We start from the raw sequence: 18,718 nt of genomic DNA, 5'->3' as shown, positions 1-18,718 counted from the left end.
CTATCATTAAACTTAAACACATTAAAACTGTACTTCAATTTCAATCGCTTGAATTGCAATTTAGTATATTCATTCAAAATACAGGAGTTGTTTTTAATAAGTTGAAGCATAATTCTTTCTTTTTTTTATAAAACTCTTGTGAGTGATCAAGTGCACTATAAGTATACAGTGCCTTGCAAAAGTATTCTTACCTCTGGTATTCAAATTTGATTGTGTTAAAGAGTGGGATTAAAATTGATTTCATTGTCATTTGTTGTCAACAATGAACTCAAAATACTCTGTAATATCAAAGTAAAAAAATTATATTACAAATTAGATCACTCAAATATAGCCATTGCATAAATATTCAGCCCCTTTGTTTAGGCAAGCCTAAATTAGTTCAGGAGTAGAATTTGGCTTAAGAAATCACAGAATATGTTTCATGGATCTGTGTGAAGTAACAGGGGTCGACATATATTTATTTTGTGACCAACCTTTCCTCTGTCCCCCATTACAACATATGTAAGGTCCCTCAGTCAGGTATTGAATATCAGGCACAGATTCAACTACAAGGACGAGGGAGCCTTTCGAAAGTCTCATAAAAAGGGCAATGATTGATAGATCGGTAACAATACAAAAATCAGACATCGAATATCTCTTTAAGCATGTTCAAGTTAATAATTATGCTGTGGATTATGAATTAAACCACCCAGACATAGCAAAGGTAACAGTCGTTCTTCTGAACTGAGCTGGAGGACAGGCGTGAAACTGCTAAGTGATGTTACCATGAGGCCATTGGTGATTGATTGTAAAACAATTACAGAGTTCAATGGCTGTGATGGGAGAAAGCGGAGGATAGATCAACAACGTTGCAGTGACTCCACAATAATGATGTAAATGACAGAGTGAAAAGAATAATACAAATATACAGAAGAAAAATATTCCACTTTTGAGAAATACATATAAATATATTTAAGGTGTATTCAAAGTATATTAGAATACACATTAGTATCTAATATACTAAGAACATGCCCCAATTTAGATCCTTTTGTATGTATTTAATATACTTAAATGGTTATAAAATACAAATAAATTCACATTAAATGTATTTAAAATGGTTCCAATTTAGATCATTTTAAATATACTTAAATACATATACTTAAAATATGTTAATGGAGTATGATTTAAGGATATTTAAATATTATTTTTCGCTTGTGTGCGTGCACCTTTAGTTTTGTTTGGGGCTGGTGAAAAAGCAGCCAGTTTGTACAAGTAGTTCTCTATTCTGTGTGTGTCCTTTTGGAGCAGGTGTTCTCCTTGGGACATTGCTATATCAATATGGTTTCTTGCTAGAATATCAAGACAGCTGGAACGTTTGATTGGTGAGTTTAGGCCTCTCACATTCCATGAGAGAATAGCTAGCGTTGCCATTGTACCCCCCCTTATTACAGATGTAATTATTATATTTGGTGTTAATAAGCCCATGGCTGTAAAACAAAAAGCAGGAGCCACAGGAAAAACCACTCATGTTCCCTCCCTCACGAACAATCTGATATTGAGAGACGCCATATTCCCACAGTCGGATTGTGGACAGACAAATTCTAGCTGCTGGAGCGCAATAGACCTACTAGTTATTCCTTGTCACACAATGAATGTTCCACACCTTAATATGGTGTTAATTATTGACAGGCTTGAGGAAATAAGTCCATCAATTTATAGTAATTTGCAAAAGAAAGCAGCGAAAAGCCACATGTTGCAATTAATGCCACCTTAACCGGAAGGAAAAATCTATTACCTTTTAACACTTTGTAGATTTTATAGGGTAGACAAGTGTACATTACACAGTATCTGTGCATGCCGACCTACCTTGAATACGAACAGCTCCTGTCTGAGGATGGCCAGGGTGTTGAAGCCTCCGTCGCAGATGTTGGGCGTGGCGTAGGGGTTGGAGGGTTTGGCGCCCTGAGGCGGGCGGTGGGGCCGTACCTGGCGGTCGTGCTTGCGGGGCTCTGAGGGGGAGTGGAAGCGTGGGGGAGGGGCCGTGGGTGGGGCCCTGGTGGGCTGGAAAGCCCTGTCTGGTGGACCTGGAGATGAATGGGAAACATTAGCCCAACCAACTAACTAGCTAAGGGCATAAAAAATATACATATTGTCATTGAACATTATCATTGAACATTTATTCCTTCAATGAAAACAATAAAACAAATGTTTTTAAAATTATATACACAATACTATTACTATACTACTTTGCGTAGATTTAGTGTACTAAACAGATTGAGGGCATTACAATAATATAATATTATGTGGGAAATTAAATGCAGTACAATAGATACAGGTAAATGCCCAAATAAAGGAAACACTTGAGTAAATGAAGGATACAAAGTATATTGAAAGCAGGTGCTCCACACAGGAGTGGTTCCTGAGTTAATTAAGCAATTAACATCCCATCATGCTTAGGGTCATGTATAAAAATGCCCAGTTGCCCATTATTTTGGCTACCATGGCAAGAAGAAAAGATCTCTGTGACTTTGAAAGAGGGGTTTTAAAGGGGCATATGGGGTTTAAAGGGTGTGTGTGTGTCAGTTATAAGATCACAACCCAATTGAACACTTGTGGGAGATTCTGGAGCGTTCCCTTTCAGTCAGTCAACTTCAGTACAACCTACTATGGGTAGTCGCACTCTCGTTGAAGGATCTACAATCACGCCTGACAAGGCAAATTAAATCCACGCCTCACTAGAAGCCCAGTGTGAGGCTCGGATTCTTTCAATTATTCCACTCTTCACCTCATGTGGTCCCGTGTGGCTCAGTTGGTAGAGCATGGTATGATTCCCACGGGGGACCAGTATGGAAATGTATGCTCTCACTACTGTAAGTTGCTCTGGATAAGAGCGTCTGCTAAATGACTAAAATGTCAAAACAGGAACGATTCACGCTACGAACACAAACAATTAGAAAAGGAGACTATCTTACGTTGCGCTAACTAAACTGTGATAGAGTGGGCTCACCACCTGTACGCTGTACTAGTTATCATACGTTTTCTAATCACAAACAAAGTTATTAGTTATTCTTCAATTTGCTGGTACAATGAGTAAGATGGTCAACAAAACAACTGAGACGACGATGCATAAGTGTGTGTTTGGTTTGGGGTCGAGATCATGCCCCCAGTCATGAGGTTATAGCATTTCTCTGAAAGATACTCACAATCTATGTATAGTTTGTCTCGGGTTTGGAGCATGCTTAGGTGGCCCTCAATCAAACCAGTTTGGGTACGCATTGCCACGTACTGTGTACAGAGTCCCTGGAAAGACGTGTAGCATTCTTGAGGAAGCTTGGAATTACTGATGGTGACTTTCCTTTCCCGAATGCTGGAAGCGGAGATGGATTGGGTGGTCTGCCTGGGCGTGGGGTATGTAATGGCTGCAGGTGCCCAACTCGGCTCCTGTGCACTCTGTCGTCGGTTACGGGAGGCTACTCGAAGAGAAGGGGCATCCTGGTTCGGTAGGTACCTCACAGGCTGCCTCGGGCAAGCACTGCTTGCCTCTCTTCCCAGACTTGTTGATGAAGGGTCCGGTCCCACCCCAGTGATCCGTTCCTATGTGGACTTTCGAGACCGGGCTAGCTAAACAAGTGCTGCATAGCGTGCTAGCCAGGTTGGCTAACTGACTAAGGCGAGCTAGGTATTACTAGCTATTCCCGCCTCCTCATGATGGAGTTTCTGGAGTAGCTCTCTTGTTTAGTATATGTATCATTAAGTCGCTTGGTTATTCTAAACGGACCGGGCTGCGGTCAAAGAGGCTAGCCTAGTGTCATGACGTGGCCCTTTCTGGGTGTGGATCGTCCCCCCCCCCTCTTGTTCCTCGTTCCTCACTCTCTCTCCTAAACCCAGGTTTTGTTATCTCAGGTCATACATTATTGGCAGAGGCTCTCTCCCCCTGGTCATGCAGAAAGAGAGGGAGAGAGTACAGAGAGAGAACAAAGGGCTTCACCGGGCCAAACTCCTAAATCCCCAAAATGGGAGAATTAAACCATTTCTACTTTTGAGAATGTGGGAATGGTCCATGGACACTAAAGGGACAGTTATGATGAGTGTGTTTCATTTGGTGATCTCATGAAGGACAGGAAACACACATAATGTTATCTCTTAAAGTGGACATTTCCCAGCTGTTTGTGAAATGATGTAACGTGATATTAACCTTCTAAATGAGAGTATGGATTTTCATATAAAGATTAACTAGTCAGTGGCCACACTCCCGTGAGCCCAGACATCACATTAGACGTCACGGCCCTTTTCCACTGAACGGTATCTCTTAATGTGTACATTTCCCAACTGTCTGAAACGTATAAAACCCACTCCTGATGAAATTCACACCAGACCACGTAAAACCCAATGTAAACTAAGGTTGCAAATGGTTGAATTTCTAAGACCAAAACATACCGTGTGACGCTGGTCTGTGAAGTGGATTAAAACTACAACTCTACCAAAGGACAATACTATACTACGTGGAGCATTGGCTACACGGCTGGAAATTAAACTACAGAATTTAATGGAGCATTGGCTACACGGCTGGAGTTAAACTCTGAAACTATCAATCTCCACAGAATAAGTGACGAATTCTAGACGACACAAATTACTAGTCTTCAGCTAGAAATTACGAAAACCTAGGACAAGAATACAGACAACCGCCGAAACACCTATTCTATGGCAACATCTCCGAATGGTATTCTGAACTCTCCAGCAGACAGACCAGATTCCAACAGAGAAGACAATGACATACGGGCGTAAATATGAATTGCAATTTATTTTTGAATGAGTGGTCATTCATGTAAAGTATTAGTCATTTCTATGAGTGTAGTAATCCTCTGAGTTTCCCGCTCTTTATCGGTCCACACGCCCTTTCTTTTGTCTACCAAGCCATCATATCGGCTTTGCCAGCTAGGGAGTCTTTTCTTTGTATCATGTAGCAACCCAATGTATAATATCTACTGTTTGTTTGTTATGTATTTATGTGATTTGATTAGTTAATAAATAAATAAATAAGCCAATTTGTATAACGCTGATTCATAATTTATGCTAGGTTTCGTGCAGAATTTTGTAAGACGTTCCGATGAGACTAATAGAAGGTAAAGAATCATTAATTATGGACTGCTATTGATATAAAAGATCTTCAGATCTTTAAGAGTGGATTTGGGAGATAGCCGCTCCATATAAACTAATGCTTCCGTGGTGCCATCCTATTCCTAATGAGTTAGTTATTGCCTGATTAATTTATTCAAAAGTTAAACGTTAGGTAATCGATTTGAAAATAGCCTGTCATCACATTAAGGATAATAGAGACACGACACTATCTTATGCTAAAAAGCCTCCCGGTTAACATTGGCTAGCATACTTAACCTCCGGCGAGTAAAACTGACTAGCTTTCCCCTGGCGTTATGGCAACCCTCTTCCTATTTTCAGTTCCTGGAGTTGGAGGGAGTGAAAGAAATGGAGTTTGTGTGCACCGCTGATGAAGAAGCAGAGCCCTGGGCACTTGTCTGGGGTAACGCCCAGAGCGAGGGGCTTTGGCATGGGTCTGTGAAAACAGTGCCCCTACTTTAGCTAAACGGTTACTACGTCAGCCATTGCCAGAGTGCCTGTAAAGGGGCCGGGCTTCATACAGGCTATACAGTCTCATGGAAGCACAACGTATGTTGGAAGCTTGGCCATGTTTAATGCTGCTCCCTCTGTTACCCCACGTTCCACGTTGTTCACAGGGTTCAAGGGGTATATCAGTGTCCCCAGGTTGAGAGTGACAAGTTGGGTCACTGTCCGCAAGGGGGCGTCCCTCCCCCATAGGTGGGATCCATTGCTAATTCCTGCCTGAAGCTCACTAGTCCCTTTAAGGTGTCTAGTGATACAGGTTATGGGCTCTATAGAAAATTAATTGTTGGTAGCGGAGTCGAGGGAACCAGCAGGGTTGGACATGACAAGGCTATTATCCCACACGCAGTTTTACCGCCAAAACCGAGTGAGGCTCATTGTGGCACGGCCAATCGGGGTACATCACTGGCTGCGTTTCAAACTCATAAAAGACACATACTCGTCCACTTACCCTCGCCTTATGCCCTTGGGAGAATCCCCACAGCCATATTTGTCATCGGTCCAAATGATTAGCCAAGCAAGGGAAGTTAGCAATGAAAGCACCTCCACCCTCGATTTCGAGTTTGAGAGTGTACATTTATGTTCACCTCGGGGCTGAAACGCCTCATAATTCAATTCGCGATGATTGTACATCCACTAAGAAAAGTCCACCAAAACTTAAAACCTCAACATCAATATGGAGTCAACATAAATAAGTAAAAACGAATGTAAATAAGTTAGAAATGGTGCTACTAATGCACATGACGGCACAAACACGTCTCGTAAAATGAATGATGTTTTTGTTAGGTTAGCTTTTGGAAATGACAGAAATAAAACATTTTCCTTTTTCAGAAGTAGCTAGGCAGGCTAACGTTATTTAGATAATTCATTCGCTAGCTATCATACAGTAGGTGTATATTAATAATTATATATTTAATGTAAGTAGAAATGCAATCATAATTGACAGTAGCGAATGTAAAGCACCCACAAGCTAACGGTGGCTGAAAACACAATCATCGCGGGTTGAATGTGACGAATGTTCGGGCCCGAATGGCTTGTCCTCGGGGTTTCGCCTGGTACATAAGTTATGTTATACACACAGATATGATTCAAACCATTTTAGAAACTTCAGAGTGTTTTCTATCCAAATCTACGAATAATATGCATATCTTATCTTCTCGGGATGAGTAGCAGGCAGTTGAATTTGGGCATGCTTTTCATCCAGAATTCCAAATGCTGCCCCCTATCCTAGAGAAGTTAAACAACTTCTTCCGTGGTGCCCCAAATTCCTAATGAGTTAATTGTTACATTATTAATTTAATCAGGTAACAATTAAACATAGTTAGTGGATTAAATAAATAAAAGTCATCAGATTAATGAAAGTCACAAAAAGGTTTTGTTTGCATCACGCATTTTGACATTTGAGTGAGGGGCCCCTCCAGCGGTCAGGCGCATCCCCCTCAGTCCTCTGGCCTTGCAAATTCTTTCCCCACTTGAATTTACTTTTTTATTGGTCTTGTTTTTTCTGTCTTTTTAGGTTGATGCTAAGCAGGCTGTTATGGTGCACAGGTTTTTTGGTTTATATTGATGCATCATGGGGAATTTAAGGTCATAAATCTCAATGTAAACAGATTGGGGAGTGCCATCAAGAGAAGTGAGGTAAAAGCAAAGATGAAACGGGAGAGAGTTGACATATTATTCTGTCAGGGAACTCACTTATCCCATCCTGATCACGAGAACTCAAGAGATATAGGGATATAGGAATACCATTTTCTCTTCTTATAAAATGGGTAGAAGGGGCGTTGCATTTTTGAGCTTACATCAGAAATAAAAGGAAAGGAGGGAACAAGGAAATATAAGGAAAGGAGGGTAGATGTATCTTTGTTAAACATAAACTGGATCACAAGGAAGTTTCATCATTTAATGTTTACGCTCCACCGGGGAATGTGTTCTTTAGGAATGTGTTTGATTTAACTGCCACAGAAATCTCTGGCACGCTTATCAGTGGAGGGGATTTTAACATGATTTTAATCTCACAATTGGACAGTACAAATCAAAATAGGAAAATGAGCTCGGTTGCTAAAAAGATCAATAGGATTTTACAGGATTTAGGACTGTTTGATGTTTGGCGCGACTTCCATAGGTCCTATAGGGGATGCAATTTTTACTCAGCCCGCCACACTGAATACTCCAGGTTAGACTACTTTTTCATGTACAGTGCAGATGGACACAGGCTTAAGGATTGTAAGGTTAGGCAGAACGACTTATTAGATAATAATGGAGTTGACCTAACTCTACATCTTGATAGCAAACCAAGAAATACTCTATGGAGGCTTAATACACGCATGCTGAATGATCCAGCATTTAAGGAGTCAATAAAGACAGAATTGAACGTCTATCTGGAGAATAATGATAACGGGGAAGTATCCCCTGCCTCATTGTGGGATACACTAAGCTGGTTAATAGAGGGAAGATCCTAGCCACATCATCTCTCAAGAAAAAGATAAATGCACAGAAACTGCTGAAATTACAGGAAACATTAGGAAGCTTAGAACGATCTCATAGTCATTTCAAAGACCCTTTTATATTACGTGAGATTCAAAGGGTAAGACAGGAAATTGACCAGATTTAGATTGAAGAAGTAGAGAAAAAAAGCTTAGGTTCCTGAAAGAACGATATAACGAAGCAGACTCAAATGACTAGGATGGGGACTCAGAAAACAATAAGCACAGAATACAATTTTCTAAAAAATGAAGACCGCAAAACAAAGCAGATTAAATGCAAATTGGATGAAATACAGAATGCGTTTGAATCATACTATACAAATCTGTGCAAGCAACCAGAGAAGGCAGATGCACAGACAACAGGGCGTTTTTTTTTACTCACTTGATCTCCCTTCAATTGGAACAGAGCAAAATGATAAACTTACTTCAGAAATAACTACTGAAGAAATGAATAATGCAATATTTAATCTAAAAGCAAAAAGATCTGGTTCTGGTTCAAAGCCTTCAGAGAACAACTAACACCTCTACTTCGGCCCTCTTTGAACTGGAATCTACGAGAGGGAGATCTACCACCATGGAGAGAAGCCATCACATCTGTAATTCCAAAAAGCGGGTAAAGATAAGAAGGAATGCAGTTCCTATAGACATATCGCAATTCTTAACATGGATCATAAATGGTATGCATCACTAATAACCAAAAGAATGGAGGACATAATCCCAGAATTGATAGGAATTGAGAGTTGGAAATTGGCACTGGTTTTGGAGGCACTGAGCCTCTGGAGTCGGTGGATCTGAAGATCCTCTCCTACAAAACCTCCCTTTGGCCTCAGCTAAACATGTTGGGGACCTCCACGCGTTATCCGTACACCCTTCCTGTATTCAGCTCTAAGGTGACATTGTGTCTAAATGCAGCCTTCGCTCCAAAAGTCATGGCTATGTCCTACAGGTACTTAGCTTTTGAACTAGTTCCCTTTTTGTGTCCTCTTTTTTTGCGTCTGAAGAGAAACAGAGGTTACATGCCCTGTGCCCCGTGCGGGCTATACGCACATACATTAAACGTACCCAAGACATCTGGTTATGTGATCAACTTTTTATCTGTTTTGCTAATCCAGCTCGCGGCAGGGCGCTCTCTATGCAGCGTTTCTCCCATTGGATTGTGGAGGCTTTCTCCCTGGCATATAGCAGTATGGGGCAAGGGTCACCTAGCGGTGTACATGTCCACTCCACCAGGAGTCTGGTGGCTTCTTGGGCGTTGTTTAAAGGGTTGACTATAGGAGATATTTGTGCTGCGGTGAGTTGGGCATCACCACACACTTTTGTGAGGTTTTATTGCTTGGATGTCACTGCTCCCAGTATAGTACACAGAGTACTTATGGCTGGGACAGGGGAAAGTTACTAGCCAACACGTTGTGTGTGCAATACCCAGACTGACGCATCTGGTGAGATCAGGTCTGGGTGGTTTGCCATGGGCCGTTTCATTTACTATCCGTTGGGGTCAGCTTGGGGCGTGATTATATTTCCCCATTGTATGTTGTACCGAAGTTGACTGACTGAAAGGGAATGTAACGTTATGACTATAACTACTGTTCCCTGAAGGAGGGAAATGCACCATCCATTCCTGGGCTCGGTTAAGAGTGGTATTAAATTGAAGGAGTGAATCCGAGCCGCATGCTTATCACCTGTGGAAGACGTGATTGTAGATCCTTCAACTGAAGTCGCAAGAGTGTGACTCCCCATAATATGGTGTACCTTGTTGCCCTCATTCAGGGAACAGTAGTTATAGTCATAACGTTATGTTTTCCACCACCATCAACAAAACACTGAATTGTGGAATTTGTTGTGGAAGAATTGTGTCGCATTCCTCCAGTAGAGTTTCAGACACTTGTAGAATCTATGCCAAGGTGCATTGAAGCTGTTCTGGTGGCTCGTGGTGGTTGGCCCAACTCCCTATTAAGACACTTTATTTTGGTGTTTCCTATAATTTGGCAGTTACCTGTTGGTACAGTACCATAGATTTTCTGGATGCCCTGAAGGTCGTCGTGAGGAAGTTTGAAGTTCTCTGTGTCCATGTACTGGTAGAATGGAGCCATGATGGCTGTGGGGTCATTGGAGTGTTCCAGACCCAGGGCGTGGCCCAGCTCATGGACTGCCACCAGGAACAGGTCATTACCTGGGAAGGGAGAGAGAGACTAGGGATTAGAATCACACACACAGAAACACACACGTAGTGTGACTACACACACACATGCGCACACACAGACCCCAGCTAGCACATTTGGTTCCTTGGAAGTTGTGGGAATGTACACTACCGTTCAAAAGTTTGGGGTCACTTAGAAATGTCCTTGATTTTGAAAGAAAATCTTTTTTTTGTCCATTAAAATAACATCAAATTGATCAGAAATACAGTGTAGACATTGTTAATGTTGTAAATTAATATTGTAGCTGGAAACGTCTGATTATTTATGGGATATCTACATAGGCGTACAGAGGCCCATTATCAGCAACCATCACTCCTGTGTTCCAATGGCACGTTGTGTTAGCTAATCGAAGTTCATCATTTTGAAAGGCTAATTGATCATTAGAAAACCCTTTTGCAATTATGTTAGCACAGCTGAAAACGGTTGTTCTGATTAAAGAAGCAATACAATTGGCCTTCTTTAGACTAGTTGAGTATCTGGAGCATCAGCATTTTGGGGTTCGATTACAGGCTCAAAATGGCCAGAAACAAAGACTTTCTTCTGAAACGCATCAGTCTATTTCTGTTCTGAGAATTGAAGGCTATTCCATGCAAGAAATTGCCAAGAGACTGAAAATCTCGTACAACGCTGTGTACTACTTCCTTCACAGAACAGTGCAAACTGCCTCTAACCAGAATAGAAAGAGGAGACGGAGGCCCCGGTGCAAACTGAGCACTGAAGGGGAGTAGACAGTTTAAGGGGAAAAACTGAAGGGGAATAGACAGTTTAAATAATCTGTTTTAAGCCTTGAGACAATTGAGACAGGGATTGTGTATGTGTGCCATTCAGAGGGTGAATGGGCAAGACAAAGGATTTAAGTGCATTTGAACGTGATATGGTAGTAGGTACCAGGCGCACCGGTTTGAGTTTGTTAAGAACTGCAACACTGCTGGGATTTTCACACTCAACAGTTTCCCGTATGTATCAAGAATGGTCCACCACCCAAAGGACATCCATCCAACTTCACACAAGCATTGGAGTCAACATGGGCCAAACATCCCTGTGGAACGCTTTCGACACCTTGTAGAGTCCATGCCCCGAATAATTGAGGCTGTTCTGAGGGCAAAAGGGGGTGCAGCTCAATATTAGGAAGGTGTTCCTAATATTTTGTACACTCAGTGCATATGGTTTTAAATAACATTGTTAGAAAGTTCCTTGAACTCTACTAATGTTCTTGTGGGTTTTATGGAAAGTTCTCTTAATGTTCATGAACATGACATTAAATAGAACTATGAGGAAACCTGCAGAAAACATTCTTCTGAAGTACTGAAATTCCCACAGAAGAATGTTGTTTCTTAACGTTCTCTGAATGTTCTGAGAGCATGACTTTAAATTGAACCGTGAGGAAACCTGTCGAAAACATTATGTTGAAAATATTGACATTCCCACCTGAGAAACTGAAAAAGAAAAGTAAAAGCTGGGTATCCTGCACCATTCTCAGAACTTTGTGGGAAAGTTGCATGCAAAATAACCATAGGACAACCAAATTCTCACCAAGCTCTTTGAAACATATGGTTCTCAGAACGTTATGTGCTAGCTACGATACACACACACACACCTACAAAACTGGCTCATATCCAGTTGAATTCTACATAAGTGTATCAACATGTTAATCACACTGCTGACATTTACTATAGTCTATAGGGCTATAATTCATACGGTTTTGTGTTTTTCACCTGGGGATTCAACTCTATTATGAACGGCAAGGTTAGAATGAGGCTATTAAGGCTGGGAAACGTGAAGGGCATATTATGTGTCTATAGGGAGCCATAGCTTACAGAGAAAAGAGTGTCCCTGCCCAAGGCATTGGAACATTCATGTCCTGTTACACAACACACCGGTGCGCACACGCACACGCACACACACACACACACACACACACACACACACACACACACACACACACACACACACACACACACACACACACACACACACACACACACACACACACACACACACACACACACACACACACAGCAGCAGGACCACAGATATACGTGCTTGACTCCACGTCACTCGTCATGGATCTGGAATATGTGTAATTTTAACTGACTTGTCCGGAAGGGCCCGTACAGATCCGAACGCAACTGCTGCAGTAGAGAGAGAGAAATGCTCAAATTTATTCTGTAGCACTCGCTCTATACAAGAGTGGAGCGTGACGCGTGTAGCTTGTTGTTGGCCAATCACAAGTCATTACAAGTGACAATAGGCAATTGCCTCCGTGTGGAAAAAGTTAGGATATTTAATCAAGGGAAGATGGAATTAAGGAGAAGGATAGGCTACAACCACCAAAAGCCAACAACTAGCCTGCTATTTAGCTAATATTCTGAACGGAGTTGTTGTTATTTGTAGCTGTAGGATGAGAACTCATGCACAGCAGCGTCAATTAGCCAAGCAAGCTGGTTTAGCTAGCTTCTCCCGGTTTGATGCAGTCAAGACAGGTACCACTTTATTTTTATTTTTTAACCTTTATTTAACTAGGCAAGTCAGTTAAGAACAAATTCTTATTTTCAATGACGGCCTAGGAACGGTGGGTTAACTGCCTTGTTCAGGGGCAGAACGACAGATTTGTACCTTGTCAGCTCGGGGATTCGAACTTGCAACCTTTCGGTTACTAGTCCAACACTAACCACTAGACTACCCTGCCGTTATTTATCACATTTGAGGAGAAATAACCTAACTATGGAAGCTATTAATCTACTATAGCGCGAGTCGGCTTGGTTGGTTGGTTGCTGTCACTCGTCTCTTTCCTCCCTTCTCCCTGTTTCACTCGTTCACAGTATGGCCCCTCCCCCACCTGCTAGAGCGGCACCACTCTCCTTCTTCGATGGGGTTTTTGCAGCAATTCAACCAGGAAGTCCTGATTCACACAGTCTCATCGAACAGTTGATGTGTCTGTTACTTGAACTCTGAAAAGCATTTATTTTGGTTGCAGTTTCTGAGGCTGGTAACTCTAATGAACTTATCCTCTGAAGCAGAGGTAACACTGGGTCGTCCTTTCCTGTGGCGGTCCTCGTGAGCTCATGAGAGCCAGTTTCATCATAGCGCTTGTTGGTTTTTGCGGCTGCACTTGAAGAAAGTTCTTGAAATTCTCCGGATTGACTGACCTTCATGTCTTAAAGTAATGATGGACTGTAATTTTCTGTACACCACCCCTACATGTCACGGATCCCTCCGGAACTGTCATGACGCACACCTGGTCCCTATTTCCAGTGATTAGTATTGTATAATTGTGCCCTTTGTTCACCATTATTATCCTGTTGATTATTGTTACAATGTCCGTTGGTCGTGTGAGCACCTGTGCTGTGTTGCTTTGGCTTTTATGCCACTTGTATTGCGTAGATGATTAAGGGTCTCGTCCCGTGTAAGAATCACTGTGCGCTTGTGTATGTTCGGGTCTCGTCCCGTGTATTTATTAGAGGTACTCCTCACTCTTCTGTTTGGGTTTCAACCCTGTCTTTTCTATACGTGTTTGTTTGGTTTTCGTCCCCGTGTTTTTACACGGAATGCTGTAATTTGGGGGAGAAAAAAACCTATTACGCATTTCTGCGCCTGTCTCCTGACCATTTATGCCAACGTGACACTACCTTGTCACAACACAACTGATTGGCTCAAATAACAAGGTACACCTGTTAAATGCATTAAATGCTTTTCCAGTTCTGCCCACAAATGTTCTATGGGATTGAGGTCAGAGCTATGTGATGGCCACTCCAATACCTTGACTTCTTTGTCCTAAAGCCATTTTGCCACAACTTTGGAATTATTCTTGGGGTCAACGTCCATTTGGAAGAACCAAGCTTTAACTTCTTGACTGATGTCTTGAGATATTTCTTCAATATATCCACATAAGTTTCCTACCTCATGTTGCCATCTATTTTGTGAAGTGCACCAGTCCCTCATGCAGCAAAGCACCCCCACAACATGATGCTGCCAACCCCGTGCTTCACGATTGGGATGGTGTTCTTCGGCTTGCAATGATTTGGCTCCAAACATAACGATGGTCATTATGGCCAAACAGTTCTATTTGTGTTTCATCAGACCAGAGGACATTTCTCCAAAAAGTATGATCATTGTCCCCATGTGCAGTTGCAAACCGTAGTCTGGCTTTTTTATTGCGGTTTTGGAGCAGTGGCTTCTTCCTTGCTGAGCGGACTTTCAGGTTATATCGATATAGGACTCATTTTACTGTGGATATAGATACTTTTGTACCTGTTTCCTTCAGCATCTTCACAAGGTCCTTTGCTGTTGTTCTGGGATTGACTGAACTTTTCACACCAAAGTATGTCCATCTCCAGGAGACAGAACGCGTTATGACGTCTCCATGGTCCCATTGGGTTTATACTTGCGTATTATTGTTTGTACAGATGAACATGGTACCTTCAAGCATTTGGAAATTGCTCCCAAGGATGAACCAGACTTGTGGAGGTCTACAATTTGTTTTCTGAGGTCTTGGCTGATTTCATTTGATTTTTCCATGATGTCAAGCAAAGAGGCACTGAGTTTGAAGGTAGGCCTTGAAATACATCCACAGGTACTCCTCCAATTTACTCAAATTATGTCAATTAGCCTATCAGAAGCTTCTAAAGCCATGACAGAATTTTCTGGAATTTTCCAAGCTGTTTAAAGGCACAGTCAACTTAGTGTATGTAAACTTCTGACACACTGGAATTGTGATACAATGAACTATAAGTGAAATAATCTGTCTGTAACCAATTGTTGGAAAAATTACTTATGTCAAGCACAAAGTAGATGTCCTAACCGACTTGCCAAAACTATAGTTTGTTAACAAGAAATGTGTGGAGTGGTTGAAAAACAAGTTTTAACGTCTCCAACCTATGTGTATGCAAACTTCCGACTTCAACTGTATATTCAGGAAGCAAGGTTATTCTTGTATGATGGATACAAAAGAAGCTTCAGCGTTCACACTGAACTGGCAGGGAAGATTGAATGGTTAGAGCTTCTCTGGTGTGATACGATCACATTGGCTGGTGGTAAAAATGCAATAAACGGAGATCCTCTGTTCTCCCCACGCCCTGTGTTTATGTTTGCAATGAAATGTATTACCTCAGAATGCCCAATGCTAAAATGTTTGCAATCAAATTCAAGGAATTAAGTTTTCCTATCAATCTAATTTGCATAAACATTGTGATTGGAGTATAGCTGTGACGGTTATCGAATCAGGATCAAATCCTCTGATTTCCTCGAGCTCATTAATGATAGAATGTTCATATTTGAAGATTATCGAAAGGGTCAGTCTCTTTGACAATGACAAGGAGTGGCAAGGAGTGGAATGTTAGCTAAAGAGACTGGTACTAATGCTAATGCTATACTAATGCTATAGATACATTTTTTATATTTTTTATTATGGCACGGCATCAACACACACTCAGGTGTGACCAATTAATGGGCACTGCCAACCAGTGCTGGAAAAAGTACCCAAAGTAAAGATACCTTAATAGAACATGACTTAAGTAAAAGTGAAAGTTACCCAGTAAAATACTACTTGTGTAAAAGTCTAAAAGTATTTGGTTTTAAATATACTTAAGTATCAAAACTAAAAGTATAACTCATTTCAAATTCCTCATATTAAGAAAACCAGATGGCACCATTTCCAGGGGCTACCTCCAACACTCAGACATAATTGACAAATCAAGCATTTGTGTTTTGTGAGTATGCCAGATCAGAGGCAGTAGAGATCACCAAGGATGTTCAATTCACAGTTTTCAGCTGTGCTAACATCATTGCAAAAGGGTTTTCTAATGATCAATTAGCCTTTTAAAATGATAAACTTGGATTAGCTAACACAACGTGCCATTGAAACACAGGAGGGATGGATGCTGATAATGGGCCTCTGTACGCCTATGTAGATATTCCATAAAAAAATCTGCTTTTCCAGCTACAATAGTCATTTACAACATTAGCAATGTCTACACTGTATTTCTGATCAATTTTACGTTATTTTAATGGACAAAAAAACGTGCTTTTCTTTCATAAACAAGGAAATTCTAAGTGACCCCAAACTTTTGAACGGTAGTGTACACTTATCTCCCTCACCAGCTTTAAGCACCAGCTGTCAGAGCAGCTCACAGATCACTGCACCTGTACATAGCTCATCTATAAATAGCCCAAACAATTACCTTATTCCCTACTGTATTTATTTATTTATTTATTTTGCTCCCTTGCACCCCATTATTTCTACTTTGCACATTCACCTACTGTAAATGTACAATTCCAGTGCTTTTAATTGCTATATTGTATTTACCTCAACACCATGGCCTTTTTATTGCCTTTTACCTCCCTTATCTCACCTCAATTGCTCACATTGTATATAGACTTGTTTTTGTACTGTATTATTGACTGTATGATTGTTTTACTCCATGTGTAACTCTGTGTTGTTGTATGTGTCGAACTGCTTTGCTTTATCTTGGCCAGGTCGCAGTTGTAAATGAGAACTTGTTCTCAACTTGCCTACCTGGTTAATCAAAGGTAAAATAACATTTTAAAAATGAGATGAATAATGCAGTATATGTAAACATTATTAAAGTGCCATTATTAAAGTGACGAGTGATCCATTTATTAAAGTGGCCAATGATTTCAAGTCTGTATGTAGGCAGCATCCTCTCTGTGTTAGTGATGGCTATTTAACAGTCTGAGTGCCTTGAGATAGAAGCTGTTTTTCAGTCTCTTTGATTCAGTCTCTTTGACTGGCAGGGTGAACAGGCAGTGGCTTGGATGGTTATTGTCCTTGATGATCTTTTCGCCTTCCTGTGACATCGGGTGCTGTAGGGGTCCTGGAGGGCAGGTAGTTTACCCCCTTGTGATGCGTTGTGCAGACTGCACCACCCTCTGGAGAGCCTTGCGGTTGTGGGCGGTGCAGTTGTCGTACCATGCGGTGATGCAGCCCCGACAGGAGGCTCTCAATTGTGCATCTGTAAAAGTTTGTGAGGGTTTTAGGTGACAAGCCAAATTTCTTCAGCCTCCTGAGGTTGAAGAGGTGCTGTTGCGGTACTGTCTGTGTGGGTGGACCATTTCAGTTTGTCTGTGATGTGTACGCCGAGGAACTTAAAACTTTCCACTTCTCCACTGCGGCCCCGTCAATGTTGATAGGGGGGTTCTCCCTCTGCTGTTTCCTGAAGACCACAATCATCTCCATTGTTTTGTTGACGTTGAGGGAGAGGTTGTTTTGCTTCCACCACACTCTGTTACCCAGGAATGATTTGATATTGATAGAAAAACGCCTGCACTGGGCCTTTATCTTTCTTGGAAAAATTTGAGCAACTATCCTGCACCATTCCCAGAAACTTGTGGGAAGGTTGTATGCAAAATAACCATAGGACAACCATGCTCTCACCAAGCTCTAAAAAACATATGGTTCTCAGAACATTATGTGCTAGCTGGGTGAAGATGTCCCAGGGCGATGGCTGCTCTTTACAACATTATATCTACTCCAGCAAGGAGCACAAAGAGCCAGGAGCACAGGCAACACATTAGCAACAGCAACAGCTGACCCTCCTATCTACACAACTAGCTGAGAAAGAGACATTATATAGCAATAAGATCCAAGCCCTCAAAATGCAAGATCCCACCCAGTGGCATATGAACATCAATGGCTTAACCAACCCCTCAGAAGTCAGGCAACCTTCCACATAGAAGGTCTTAGACCAGGTGACAGAAAGCAAACAGCAAATGAAATCAACAAAGCACTATCAAAATTAGCACAGTCCCGACCACCCATCAACTCAGCACTGCTGCCCTCCTTTTAACCAGCACACCCTGCTCCAGCGGTCCAACCCTGGGAAGTCTACAGAAAATATCAGAAAACCAAGCCACTAACCTCTCTAGTGAGCAAAGTAGCTGAGAGCTTTATCACTGAAGGGGCTCTCAGTGACATCCTACCCCAAATTGACACCCAACAGTATGGATGTCTACAAAGCCAATCAACCACACTGTCTGGTGGATCTAACCAATGAGCTATTCAAGTCCCAGGATAAGAATGGTTCCATCTGCTCCCTGGTGACCACCGACTTCAGCAAAGTCTTCAGCCATGTCTGCCACAACCTCATCACCATCAGGATGTAATACCGAGCTTGGGCTTAGCCCATCACCCGCCAGATGGATAGGCAACTTCCTCTCGAATAGACACCAGGTGGTGAGGTATCATGGTGTGCTGTCGGACAGTGTCAGTATATCTTGTGGCCTACTGTACCTCAGTGAACTCTGCTAGGCCCGCTGATTGTTATTGAATATATCAACAGTGCACCCAGGCAAACTGCGGTTTTTGGATGACCTTAATTTATTAGATACCAGAAGAACTGGTTGACCTGGAGAAGTAGTCATACCAGACCCGCTCCTCAGCTAAGCTGGAACTGATCCACT

General features: G+C 41.8%; 1 protein-coding gene across 1 annotated transcript in view; it reads right to left on the bottom strand.

The window, feature by feature from the left end:
• The window catches only part of LOC118394835 (matrix metalloproteinase-16-like), a 48,606-nt gene that overhangs the window by 14,641 nt on the left and 15,247 nt on the right, over positions 1–18,718 (bottom strand). Inside the window, exons 6-7 of the mRNA XM_052463930.1 lie at positions 10,111–10,272; positions 1,846–2,063 (exon numbers count right to left, since the gene is read on the bottom strand). Coding sequence (XP_052319890.1) covers positions 1,846–2,063; positions 10,111–10,272 — 380 coding nt within the window. The remainder of the gene's footprint in view (positions 1–1,845; positions 2,064–10,110; positions 10,273–18,718) is intronic.

This window comes from Oncorhynchus keta, chromosome 15 (assembly GCF_023373465.1).
Source record: "Oncorhynchus keta strain PuntledgeMale-10-30-2019 chromosome 15, Oket_V2, whole genome shotgun sequence".
Lineage (NCBI taxonomy): Eukaryota > Metazoa > Chordata > Actinopteri > Salmoniformes > Salmonidae > Oncorhynchus > Oncorhynchus keta.
The sequence above is the reverse complement of the archived record's forward strand: the minus strand, read 5'-3'. Positions and strand labels throughout refer to the sequence as shown.